The sequence below is a fragment of the Mytilus edulis genome, chromosome 5 (genome assembly GCF_963676685.1).
Source record: "Mytilus edulis chromosome 5, xbMytEdul2.2, whole genome shotgun sequence".
In the NCBI taxonomy this organism is placed as follows: domain Eukaryota; kingdom Metazoa; phylum Mollusca; class Bivalvia; order Mytilida; family Mytilidae; genus Mytilus; species Mytilus edulis.
The window spans coordinates 29,134,847-29,147,893 of record NC_092348.1 but is presented as its reverse complement, the minus strand read 5'-3'; the positions used below and the strand labels follow the sequence as shown (position 1 = coordinate 29,147,893).

Sequence of the window (13,047 nt, the reverse complement as noted above, 5' to 3'; positions counted from 1 at the left end):
TAAATGACACCACCAAAATTCATTCTGGATCTGTCTTTCCTGGTACTAAGCATTGTGTATAAGTAATATAAAATTTGGTTGAGGCAAACTAAAGATGGACAAGGGTAAAACTTAATGCCCCCTCCGCAACGGAGGGGGCATAAAACTGAAAGATAGTAAAGATGCCTTGACAAATAATTGTATTCTTTCTAATAATATCACAAATGTAAAATAAAACTGTTGTTATTCATTTGAATTCAAATACATGAGTTAGACAATTACTTAAATCTTGACCTTGCAAATGCGTTATCTTGAAATAAGTGTAAGTAACAGTAATGAATCTATCTCCTAGTGAGATTGTAAAGAAAGGAATATGGTCCGAGACCACAATTGTCCTCCCTTGATTTTCATTGTTCACAAATATAGTCCCTATTGTTGACAGTGGGTTTCTTGCCATTAATTTTTATACCCCTTCCAAATTTATTTCTCCAAGTTTTATGCCTCAAATGGCAAGTAGGGGGTGAAATTACACTGTAAAAAAATTTGGGTCCAGAATTTTAAAGGAGAGTAGTGATTTGGTCCAGTTGAAAAAGGTTAAAAACTAGCACTTCGGCAGCTGTCAAATGATGTCAAGACGCCCTAAACATAAAATTGTCCATATTTTGAGTTAGAGCTGATGAAGTTTGATATAATTTGTCCCAAAAGTAGTACAACACACTGTAAAAATTTCATTGAGAAAGCGCAGGTGGAATTTTTTTAATTTTTATTTATGTTCTATAAGAAATGCACTACGAAATAATTGTGGTCTCGGACCATATGAGCAACAATTTCATTTTTCAAATTATCAAAATAACTGTTACAATAAGTAAACAAAAATAAATTTGGAACAAATTCATCAGTTATAGTTTTTTAAGAATGAAAACAAACAAAATATAAAAATTCAACTATTGCAAAATTATTTCTTTGTCAATTTCTTTAAAAATCATATGTTATGAAAATTTTACAAGAAAAATGGTGACCTTTAAATCATAATGTTTGCTGTTTCTATGACCCCACTTCTTTTCACAGTATTAACTCACATGATTAAGAAAACTGCTGTCTTTTGTTGCCCATCCTATCTGCATCACACCAGCAGTAGTTATATAAACCTCATAATACCACACACCAGAGTCAACTTGGAATGTACATCGGACACTCTCAAATGATGAGGCATCACTTCTAGACTATAATATAAGTTGAAATTAAGATACTATTACTGGTGCAAAAAACACACAGATTATTCTTGAAATTTTTCTTTACTATAAAACCTTTTTCTCATGATAATCATTTGTACTATGAATATTTTTTTATTAATATAAGCATGAAAGGGGAGATAATTTATCATTGACTTTACCATACAATTGTTTTAATAGTTTAAAAAGTAAAGCATGGATGACACTTTTTAACCTGTGACCTAGCATCTGGTAGATGCAACTGGTTCAAACCAAATAGCTTGTACCCATATCCCATTAAAATCAAATAACAGGGATTTGGTAAGATACTGTTAATATTGGTTCAAACTGGATAATGGAAATACCTGTGAAGTAATTATAGTAGGGGAAATAACTCAAAATAACTTACCCTCAAACCGTCAGCAGATATTTTCAAGTATTCACTCACATCATTGATGTTAAGCATTGCATTAATATTTTTCAGATTCACTTTCTCATAGGCAAATTTTCTACCCTAAAAATTGTAAAAAAAATGTATTTAACTTGTTTCTTATTTGCAACTATATCAATAAGTATATTGAAAATCAATTGTTCTTTGAATATATTTGGTTACAGTGTGATTTAAAACACATTCTAATGCAACAACGTTTGTAATGTTCATTTTGATTGGATAACGTCACTTTCTTACATGGCATCAATTGACAATGGCATCAATTGATGCTATTGGACGTACGCGCAAGCGCAGACGGCATATGACAGATTTTAAATACATGTTTTAACATTGTTTTCTGTCAGTTTCATTAGAATGGAGATAACAATATTGTATATTAAGCTCCAACGGCCTCAATTTGGGATTTGATGGTCGCAAATACTTGTTTACTGTCTCCGCTAACGCGTCACCAGTAAACTTAATTTGCGACCATCAAATCCCCAATTGATGCCGTCGGAGCTTAAAATACAATACAGTTATCTCCTAATTGTAAGTCATGGTGCTGATTAAGAATAGCAAAGCATTAGAATAACAAAGCATAGCTTACCAATGATACCATTATTGGGCATTTCGTTTTGAGTGATTTCAAATAAAAAAAACTTGTATGTAGTTTTATGTGTGTAAACATTAGTAATAAACTGTTAAATTTATAACAAAGTGCTTGGAAGACATTTAAGATAAAGGAGAAGAGCCAATGTATTATAAACAAAGCTGTATATCTGTATTAAAGTTATACGTACATAAGACTGAAATAGGGAAAACAATAATTTTTATTTACTTTCTGTGAAATATGTCACCTTTTCTACCTTTTTTCGTGATGTGGCGCAACTGCTCATCCATTGATATTTTCATTGCTAAGCAAAGAATATGGTATGCAAAGAATATGTCAGCAAAAATATTTGTGGGCAAGGGATGGCATCGCTATTAATTTTGAATTCTTCCAGAAAACTGTCATAAACTTTGCAAGATTATGCGAAATATCAGGTTTAAACGAAATTTGCCTTGTTTATGACATCACAAATACATCACTAATTATGTAATTGTTGAATTTTTTTTAAAACTTAAACAACTGAACATTATAACATATATTTCCATCAAATTTAAACCTTTTTGAAGTTAAAAGGTAAAAAAATATAAGTTAATAAATTTACTCCTTTTTTTTTGGTAGGTAGATTTTTTGATTGGCAGTAGGTATTCAAGCATATTGTTATTTATGTTACTTATATCTTGATAAGATAGACAAAATTGGCAGCTTGTTGTACTTACTGACTATAATAAAAGAAAACCGATCTCTGGATATCTAAAATTCGAATGAAGAAATTCATTTTCTATTTCCAAAATAATTCCATTGCAGGTATATACCGGTAATATTGACTTCAATACAATGAAGCACAATAAAAACTAGGGGCTCCTAGGAGCCTGTGCCACTCACATGATATTTTTATTTTCAATTGATGCATGAAATAATGCATCTGTAATACCTTTGCTCTAGTTTCAGAAAAAAAAGTCAATCAAATAAAATTGAGAATGGAAATGGGGAATGTGTCAAAGAGACAACAACCCGACCAAATAAAAAATAACAGCAGAGGGTCACCAACAGGTCTTCAATGTAGCGAAAAATTCCCGCACCCGGAGGCGTCCTTCAGCTGGCCCCTAAACAAATATATACTAGTCCAGTGATAATGAACGCCATACTAATTTCCAAATTGTACACAAGAAACTAAAATTAAAATAATACAAGACTAACAAAGGCCAGAGGCTCCTGACTTGGGACAGGCGCAAAAATGCAGCGGGGTTAAACATGTTTGTGAGATCTCAACCCTCCCCCTATACCTCAAACCAATGTAGTAAAGTAAACGCATAACAATACGCACATTAAAATTCAGTTCAAGAGAAATCCGAGTCTGATGTCAGAAGATGTAACCAAAGAAAATAAACAAAATGACAATAATACATAAATAACAACAGACTACTAGCAGTTAACTGACATGCCAGCTCCAGACTTCAATTAAACTGACTGAAAGATTATGATTTCATCATATGAACATCAGGCACAATCCTTCCCGTTAGGGGTTTAGTATCATACCATCATAACATATATGAGAAGAACATAACCCGTGTCATGCCAACAACTGTTTTTAGAATAAATGTGTTTAGTTCCATTGCAAAGACCTTATCACTACAATGCTCTGAGGGATACGATTGCCATTGTTTTCATTGACACATGTATAGCAGTTCTGCCAACTTTTCATAAAGCAAATCAGTGAGATTTGGCCAAAATTGAAAAGATCAAAGAGAAAAAAAAAATCATAAGAAAATGCCGCAAAAAAGCATGAACATGCATGAGTCTCACACATTTTTGGCAGCCCTGGTATAGCTGGATAGTATTATGAGGGGGCGCAATAGGGGGTCCATTTACATGTTAACAACACCTCGATTTTGGCAAAAACAGTTAACAACAAATGCAAAAATGCTGATAACAGTGTGTTGAAAACAGTTAACAGTTTAAATTGATCTCGGATAACAGTTAATGACACCTTGAAAAAGGCCAAAACAGGTTAACATACCCCCCCCCCCTCTATTATTATCAAAACTAATTCAACTACACATGTAAAATGTAATTTGAATTCGTAATCTGAATAGTTCTCAACTTTAAAAATAGCCAAGCTGGATACAAGTGTATAAGCAATGTACTTATTGTGTTTTATTTTTGTACTATCAATTCCAAGTTTACTTTCCACAGCAGTCACTGAGAGTGAGAGAAGGTATTTCACTTCGTATCTTATCACCGTTAATTCTAGGAGGAACCCCATTTCTAACTCTTTAAATATTTAATTTCCTTTGGGTCAGTGGGCATGACTCCTTTCCGTACACACTCCTCTGTTTAAAAAGCGATTGTTTTTTATATAATACGACGTTTATTAACATCTAACGAGTTAATTTTTTTAGACGAGTCGTATTGTATTTTCATTTTGACGCGTTACTTACGGAAGGGAGACAACTCGAAACAATAATATGGAAGACTCTATTTCGGCTGAAGAGGTGTTGTAGTTACACCTTTACGACGTGGACTACATTTATTTAATTTAAATGATGCGTATGATTTAAAAATATGCAACGACAATAACCCTCAATAGCAGACAGACATAGAAAGGATCCCATGAGTTTCAAATTAATCAATGGAGTGGGGAATCCAGAGCAACCATTCAATCTGATACCACTTGAAGTCAAGACAAGAGTGCACACGCTGAAATGTCTCGCCTTCTATACTTATCATTGATATTATATGTTGATAGTCCTAAGTATAAAGCTTTATTACAACTGTCACATAAACTTAACATTAACCAAGATAACTAAACAAAGACCAACAAACCTTGAAAATGAGGTCAAGGTCAGATAAACCATGCCAGGCAAATATGTACAGCTAACAATGCTTCTATACAACATATATAGTTGACCTATTACTTATAGTTTAAGAAAAATAGACCAAAACACAAAAACTTAACACTGTGCAATGAACCGTGAAAATGAGGTCACGGTCACATAAAACCTGCCCGACTGACATAAAGATCATAAAATATTTCCATACACCAAATATAGTTGACCTATGGCATATAGTATTAGATAAAAAGACCAAAACTCAAAAACTTAACTTTGACTACTGAACCATGAAAAAGGTCACATGACATCTGCCCGCTAGACATGTACACCTTACAATCATTCCATACAACAAATATAGTAGACTTATTGCATAAAGTATGAGAAAAACAGACCAAAACACAAAAATTTAACTATAACCACTGAACCATGAAAATGAGGTCAAGGTCAGATGACACCTGCCAGTTGGACATGTACACCTTACAGTCCTTCCATACACCGAATATACAAGACCTATTGCTTATAGAATCTGAGTTATGGACTTGACCACCAAAACTTAACCTTGTTCACTGATCCATGAAATGAGGTCGAGGTCAAGTGAAAACTGTCTGATGGGCATGAGGACCTTGCAAGGTACGCACATACCAAATATAGTTATCCTATCACTTATAATAAGAGAGAATTTAACATTACAAAAAATCTTAACTTTTTTTTTTAAGTAGTCACTGAACCATGAAAATGAGGTCAAGGTCATTGGACATGTGACTGACGGAAACTTCGTAACATGAGGCATCTATATACAAAGTATGAAGCATCCAGGTTTTACACCTTCTAAAATATAAAGCTTTTAAGAAGTGAGCTAACACTGCCGCCGCCGCCGGATCACTATCCCTATGTCGAGCTTTCTGCTACTAAAGTTGCAGGCTCAACAAAAACTAAATACCCTTATGCTTATTTGTGACCAAGTTTATTTAAATTTGTCTCAGTTGTTTCAGGAGATGACTTTTGTAAAAATTACAGAAATTTACAAAAAATTGGTAAAATTTTTTATATGTAAATTATTGGTAATTTTTATTATATAAAGGACAATAACTCCTTAAGGGGTCAATTGACCATTTGTATTTGTAAATCTAACTTATTTGAACATTATTGCTTTTTACAGTTGATCTATCTATAATAATATTCAAGATAATAACCAAAAACTGCAAAATTTAGTTAAAATAACCATTTCAGGGGCAGCAACACAACAACCGGTTATCAAATTCGTCTAAAAATTTCAGAGCAGATAGGTTTTCACCTGATGAACAATTTTACCCCGTCAGATTTGCTCTAAATGTTTTGGTTTCAGAGATATAAGCCAAAATCTACATTTTACCCCTATGTTCTATTTTTAGCCATGGTGGGCATCTTGGTTGGATGGCCGGGTCATCAAACACATTTTTAAAGCTAGATACCCCAATGATGATTGTGGCCAAGTTTGGATAAATTTGGCCTAGTGGTTTCAGAGGAGAAGATTTTTGTAAAAGTTAACAGACGATGACGGACGACGACGATGAAGGACGCCAAGTGATGAGAAAAGCTCACTTGGCCCAGTGGGCCATGTGAGCTAAAAATAGCTTTGTCTAACTGGCAGCATGAAGACACATATCTGTCATTTTGATAAATACTTAGTACTGACTTTGATTTACCATTTTTTTTTCTCATAAATAATATATATATATACATGTATATTAAAACATACAAACCTCAGGAATAACTGAAAAATAAAAGAATGGAATTATTACAGCTTGTCAACATGATTTATGACAACAAATGAAACTCAAGTTCCAATGTCCTCTGCATATTTTATCCATTCAAGGTACAAGGGCAATAACTAAAAGGAGCACTTATTTTGTTCTTTAATTAATCTTTTTATTAATATCTTAAGAGAAACGAAGGCTTCATAGCAAATACAATGTGATTTCCATTAGAATTTACATTTCCAAGACGCATAAGTTGTCAAAACTATTTGATAAGATCTTATTTTAGAAAGTGGCAAAGACATTGCTAATATAAACCTGATATAAGTTTCATAAAACTCTGGTCAATATTTAACACATGAGAGCGATGATATTGCAATTTTCCATAAAAATCAATATTTTCAAGGGGCATAATTCTTGGATTAATAATAAATCAGCACTGATTTTTGAATTCTTCAAGATAATAGACTTCAGATTTATATACAGGTGTAATGCATCAAATAAAACTTACATAGATTGTCTTGACACCATGATGTACAGAATCTGATCAAATAAAACTTACATAGATTGTCTTGACACCATGATGTACAGAATCTGATCAAATAAAACTTACATAGATTGTCTTGACACCATGATGCACAGAATCTGATCAAATAAAACTTACATAGATTGTCTTGACACCATGATGCACAGAATCTGACTTCTATTAAAACTTACATAGATTGTCTTGACACCATGATGCACAGAATCTGACTTCTATTAAAACTTACATAGATTGTCTTGACACCATGATGCACAGAATCTGACTTCTATTAAAACTTACATAGATTGTCTTGACACCATGATGCACAGAATCTGACTTCTATTAAAACTTACATAGATTGTCTTGACACCATGATGCACATAAAACTTACATAGATTGTCTTGACACCATGATGCACATAAAACTTACATAGATTGTCTTGACACCATGATGCACATAAAACTTACATAGATTGTCTTGACACCATGATGCACATAAAACTTACATAGATTGTCTTGACACCATGATGCACATAAAACTTACATAGATTGTCTTGACACCATGATGCACATAAAACTTACATAGATTGTCTTGACACCATGATGCACATAAAACTTACATAGATTGTCTTGACACCATGATGCACAGAATCTGACTTCTATTTTTGGGTAGGTAATTGGTTTGGTGTCCATTTCCAGCACCTCAAATGGATTTCTAGGTAAACTTTTTATTATATTTTCAATAGTTCTTTTGTTTTCACCTACAATTTAAAGCATTATTTACTTATCAACACAAGATGTTGAACTTTTCAAGATAAATGTAATAAGTAAGTAATGTACCGCAAACAAACTTATTTTAGCTTGAAGTATTTGCCCTTCTCAGTAAAATGAGTAGAGATGTTTTCATAGAATAATTGACCTGAGCCAGACATATTCACATTAATTACATTTTTGTGAGTGCTGTAAACAAAGTGATAAAAGAATTAATTCAGTTCTGAAGGATTAGGCATTTCATCCATTTGATAATGATAAATCCAGTTTTATTCTTTAAAATCTATGTTATGTTTTCTAGAGCATATAATTAGTGTATTAGTTCTCTCTTCAAGTGCTTGATAAGTTTTCTTTTACAGAATATGGACATTTCAGTTACCTTATTTCATACTTCTGACTATGAAAGTTTTTGTCTCTAAATTATGGAAATAGATGTTACATTTACATTATAAATATTTGCTAGTGACTATATTTATGTTTGAAATGGCATTATACAATTGTAACTTACTTGTTTGTGCAAACTTTTCCAATGCTATCAAGGCATGAAGATTTATCACAGGATGAAAGGATAAGGACTACAAATATATCATCAAATAAGCTATCATTATAAATCTAAATGAGCATACTGAAAAGTTATGTCATTTATACATTTATCTGTCTACAACACATTTATTTCCTAAAAGGGCAGTTTGTTTATTTAGTTCATTTCTTTTTGTTATTTTCACATTCTATAATATTTCAAGGCTATCAGATTTATTTTAAGGCTTTTATGAGTACGTGATAAACTCAATAAATGATATAGTATTCATTGTCATTTGGCAAATAAACATATATAGAATTATTCCAAAAAATCAGTAAAAATATCTGAAACTTAACATAAGGAATGTGTCCATGGGACTTAGATAATGCCCTCGCTTGCAAAATCATTACAAGTGAAACTGCGAGCTACTGCTCACTGATGATACCCCCGCCGCAAGTGGATAATATTAATAGTGTAAAAATATGCAAGTGTTCGGTAAACAGGAAGTTATAAAAATCCTGAAACCAAATTTCAGAAATCCTTGTATTGTAGTTCCTGAGAAAAATGTGACGAAAATTTTTAACTTGGTTATCATGTGTAAAATCATACAAGTGTTCGGTAAACAGGAAGTAGTCGAGTGATGAATCTGAAAACGCATCACACGGTATAGCTGACTTATATAAATCCTGAAACCAAATTTCAGAAATCCTTGTATTGTAGTTCCTGAGAAAAATGTGACGAAAATTTTTAACTTTGTTATCATGTGTAAAATCATACAAGTGTTCGGTAAACAGGAAGTAGTCGAGTGATGAATCTGAAAACGCATCACACGGTATAGCTGACTTATACCAAATTTAAGAAATCCTTGTATTGTAGTTCCTGAGAAAAATGTGACGAAAATTTGCAACTTGGCTATCATGTGTAAAATCAGACAAGTGTTCGGTAAACAGGAAGTTGTCAAGTGATGAATCTGAAAACGCATCACACGGTATGGCTGACATATATAAATGTTGATACCAAATTACAGAAAGGGTGGATGTGTAGTTCCTGAGAAAAATGTGACGAAAGTTTCATGGGACGGACTGACTGACGGACGGACGGACAGACAGAGGTAAAACAGTATACCCCCCCTTCTTTAAAGCGGGGGTATAATAAAGAAACGTAACTCAGGAATAGCACAAGTCCAATTTCCCAAATTTGTACTTGATCTGAGTTTTGAAGTAAAAAGCATTGTGTATAAGTTTCATAACATTTGGTAGGGGCAAACTCAAGTAAGAGAACATTTAGCAATATTTTCCATTTTGAAGGGGCACAACTCTAGAACAGTACAAGTGACACCACCAAAATTCAAGTTTGAACTGTGTTTTGTGGTATAAGCATTGTGTATAATTTTCTTAACATTTGAATGAGGGAAACTAAAATTTAAGAACAGAAACGAAAAAAAATTCACTTGTGTAAAGGGGCATAACTATAGAAAGAAAAAAGTGACACCAATAAATTTCAAACTTGATCTGTGTTTTGTAGTAATAAGCATTGTGTATAAGTTACATAACTTTTGATTGAGGCAAACTAAAGTTAGAGAACGGAAACCAACATTCTGATGTACGGAAAGACAGACAGATGGACTGGGGCATATAAAATGGGAAGCCTGTATAAAGGGAGATAATTCTTTTTATTGTCATTTAATTATAATTGTTGTAATGATTTTACCTTATAAAAATATTTTTATTTTTTCATTTTGTATAAAAGAAATTTAACAAAATATAAAGTGGATTCACAAACAAAAATGTGTAACAAAAATTCATTTAGTTCCTGTTCTCTGTGACGTTGTAGGATTTTGTTGTTGTGTTTTTTCGTGACGATGTATTTGTTTAAATACAATACTAAAAGTATGAATAATGTACTTACCAGTCTAGATATCAAATAGTTTAAAACTTCTGTAGATAGAATTGCTACACTGGTAGGTCCTGAAAATAAAAGAAAAAGATAATATCAACAAATTCTATAAATTGCAGTTGATAAACAAGAATGTGTCCTCAGTACACGAATGCCCCACTCGCACTATCATTTTCCATGTTCAGTGGACCGTGAAATTGGGGTAAAAACTCTAATTTGGCATTAAAATTAGAAAGATCATATCATAGGGGACATGTGTACTAAGTTTAAAGTCGATTGGACTTAAACTTCATCAAAAACTACCTTGACCAAAAACTTTAACCTGAAGCGGGACAAACGGACGGACGAACGAACGGACAGACGCACAGACCAGAAAACATAATGCCCCTCTACTATCGTAGGTGGGGCATAAAAATAATACTCATAATTTAATAACTCAATATTTCCAACATTACAATCAATGGTTCAGTTAATTGCTAATAAATGATTTCTTCATAGTGGAGGGTTGCATGCCCACGAACATGTTTAACCCTGCCACCTTCTGTATGTGCCTGTCCTCAGTCAGGAGCTGTAATTCAGTGGTTGTCTTTTGATCCTGTGTTACAAATTTGTTACACATTTGTATTTTGTTAAACATTTTGTACATAGACTAGGCTGTTAGTTTTTGTTGTATGAATAGTTTTACATTTGTCATTTCGCAGCCTTTTATAGCTGACTATGTGGTATGGGCTTTGCTCATTGATGAAAGCCTATGCTGACCGATAGTTTTTAATTTCTGTGTCAATTATTATTAGTCTCTTTACTTGTGAAGAGTTGTCTCATTGGCAAGTATACCATATCTTTTTTTCATATATGAAAGAGAAGAGGAGTTTTAGCAGTTCAAATGTTCAAATTTGTAGGGTCTGAACATTTGTAGGGTCTCTGCTTGTTTTAAATTTAAAATAATTTTGAATTTTTGACATGAAGGATAAAACTGCAACTTCCAGTAATTGTATATACTGTAAGATACTAGTTCAATAATTTTCCATACCTGCCAACTTTGCAGCAAGACATCCCAGTACTATACAAGTATTTCTCTGTTGACATTCACTATGAAATCTCATGAAGTCTCCACCACTTGGGTCATGTTTTAATCTAGTGTATAACTTCATTATACCATCCTGGAATTAACCAATCATAGTGATTTAAATCATAGAATTTAAAATTGAAGACTATAAAAAGGTGTCCATGGGATGCAGATGATACCAGTACCTCCATATACATTGTAACATTTTAAAGGGACATAACTCAAGAAGGATAAAAGCCATGCTACCCAAATTCATACTAGATCTAATTTTTGTGATGATAAGTATCTTGTTTAAATTTCATTACATTGTAAGTAAGAAAACAGAAATGAAAAATTCAGCAATTTTTCTAATTTGTAATGGGACAAAAGTGATTTCATCAAAATTCAAACCTGGTCTGTGTTTTGAGGAAATAAGCACTGTTTATAAGAAACAAAGCATTTGGTTGAGGTAAACTTAAGTAAGAGAACGGAAACTAACAATTAAACATTTTTTCAAGTTGTAAAGGGGCATAACTCTAGAAAGTTAAAAGTGATGCCACCTATATTCAAACTTGATCTGGGTTTTGTAGTAGTAAGAATTGTTTATTAGATTCATAACATTTGGTTGATGCAAACTTAAGTTAGAGACAGGAAACTTAATTTTTTTCTTAGGTATTTTTATGCCCCACCTATGATATTAGAGGGGCATTATATTTTCTGGTCTGTACGTCTGTTTGTCCGTCTGTCTGTTCTTTCATCCATGTGTCGATATGTCTGTTCGTCCAGCTTCAGGTTAAAGTTTTTGGTCAAGGTAGTTTTTGAAGAAGTATAAGTCCAATCAACTTGAAACTTAGTACACATGTTCCTTATGATATAATCTTTCTAATTTTAATGCCAAATAAGAGTATTGGCCCCAATTTCTCTGACCACTGAACATAGAAAATGATAGTGAGAGTGGGCTATCCGTGTACTGGGGACACATTCTTATTTTTCTCAATTTTCAAGCTATTCTCAATTCTGTCTTCAACTTTCGCAAGTAGAATAATAACGCAAATATGAATAGTCACAAATATGTGAAAATTGGAACTTTAATTATTAAACTACACGAAGAATATTTCAAATTTGAGGAACCAAATAGCTGTGTAGTGGACTAGAACTAATGATAAGAAAATGTAATGTAATTGGCCAAAAAATATCATTTTATTACAAACCTTTGTGGGTAAGGGACATTCATCTAATAGCAGATCTATAACAGCAGGACCAAGTGGTTCATCCATTGGTATGTGAACAATAAGTCCTATAACAACATCTAGCCAGCCAGATTCTGTCTCACCAATCTGTTGTAAGATCAGCATGGCTTGTATAGGTTCTCCTTCCCTAATGATAATGTATAAATAAAGTGGAAATTTATTATTGCAAGCTTACTTATCTTACATTTTTTATAACTTTACTGAAAAAAATAATAAACAACATGGAACAGTAAATATTGACACCAA

General features: G+C 32.7%; 1 protein-coding gene across 2 annotated transcripts in view; it reads right to left on the bottom strand.

The window, feature by feature from the left end:
- Window positions 1–13,047, bottom strand: part of LOC139523373 (RING finger and SPRY domain-containing protein 1-like) — a 51,011-nt gene that overhangs the window by 33,932 nt on the left and 4,032 nt on the right. For both annotated transcript variants that reach the window (XM_071317314.1, XM_071317315.1), the window contains exons 3-9: window positions 12,763–12,928; window positions 11,537–11,666; window positions 10,519–10,577; window positions 8,599–8,665; window positions 7,929–8,080; window positions 1,600–1,704; window positions 1,059–1,202 (exon numbers count right to left, since the gene is read on the bottom strand). In XM_071317314.1, the coding sequence (XP_071173415.1) occupies window positions 1,059–1,202; window positions 1,600–1,704; window positions 7,929–8,080; window positions 8,599–8,665; window positions 10,519–10,577; window positions 11,537–11,666; window positions 12,763–12,928 (823 nt within the window). The remainder of the gene's footprint in view (window positions 1–1,058; window positions 1,203–1,599; window positions 1,705–7,928; window positions 8,081–8,598; window positions 8,666–10,518; window positions 10,578–11,536; window positions 11,667–12,762; window positions 12,929–13,047) is intronic.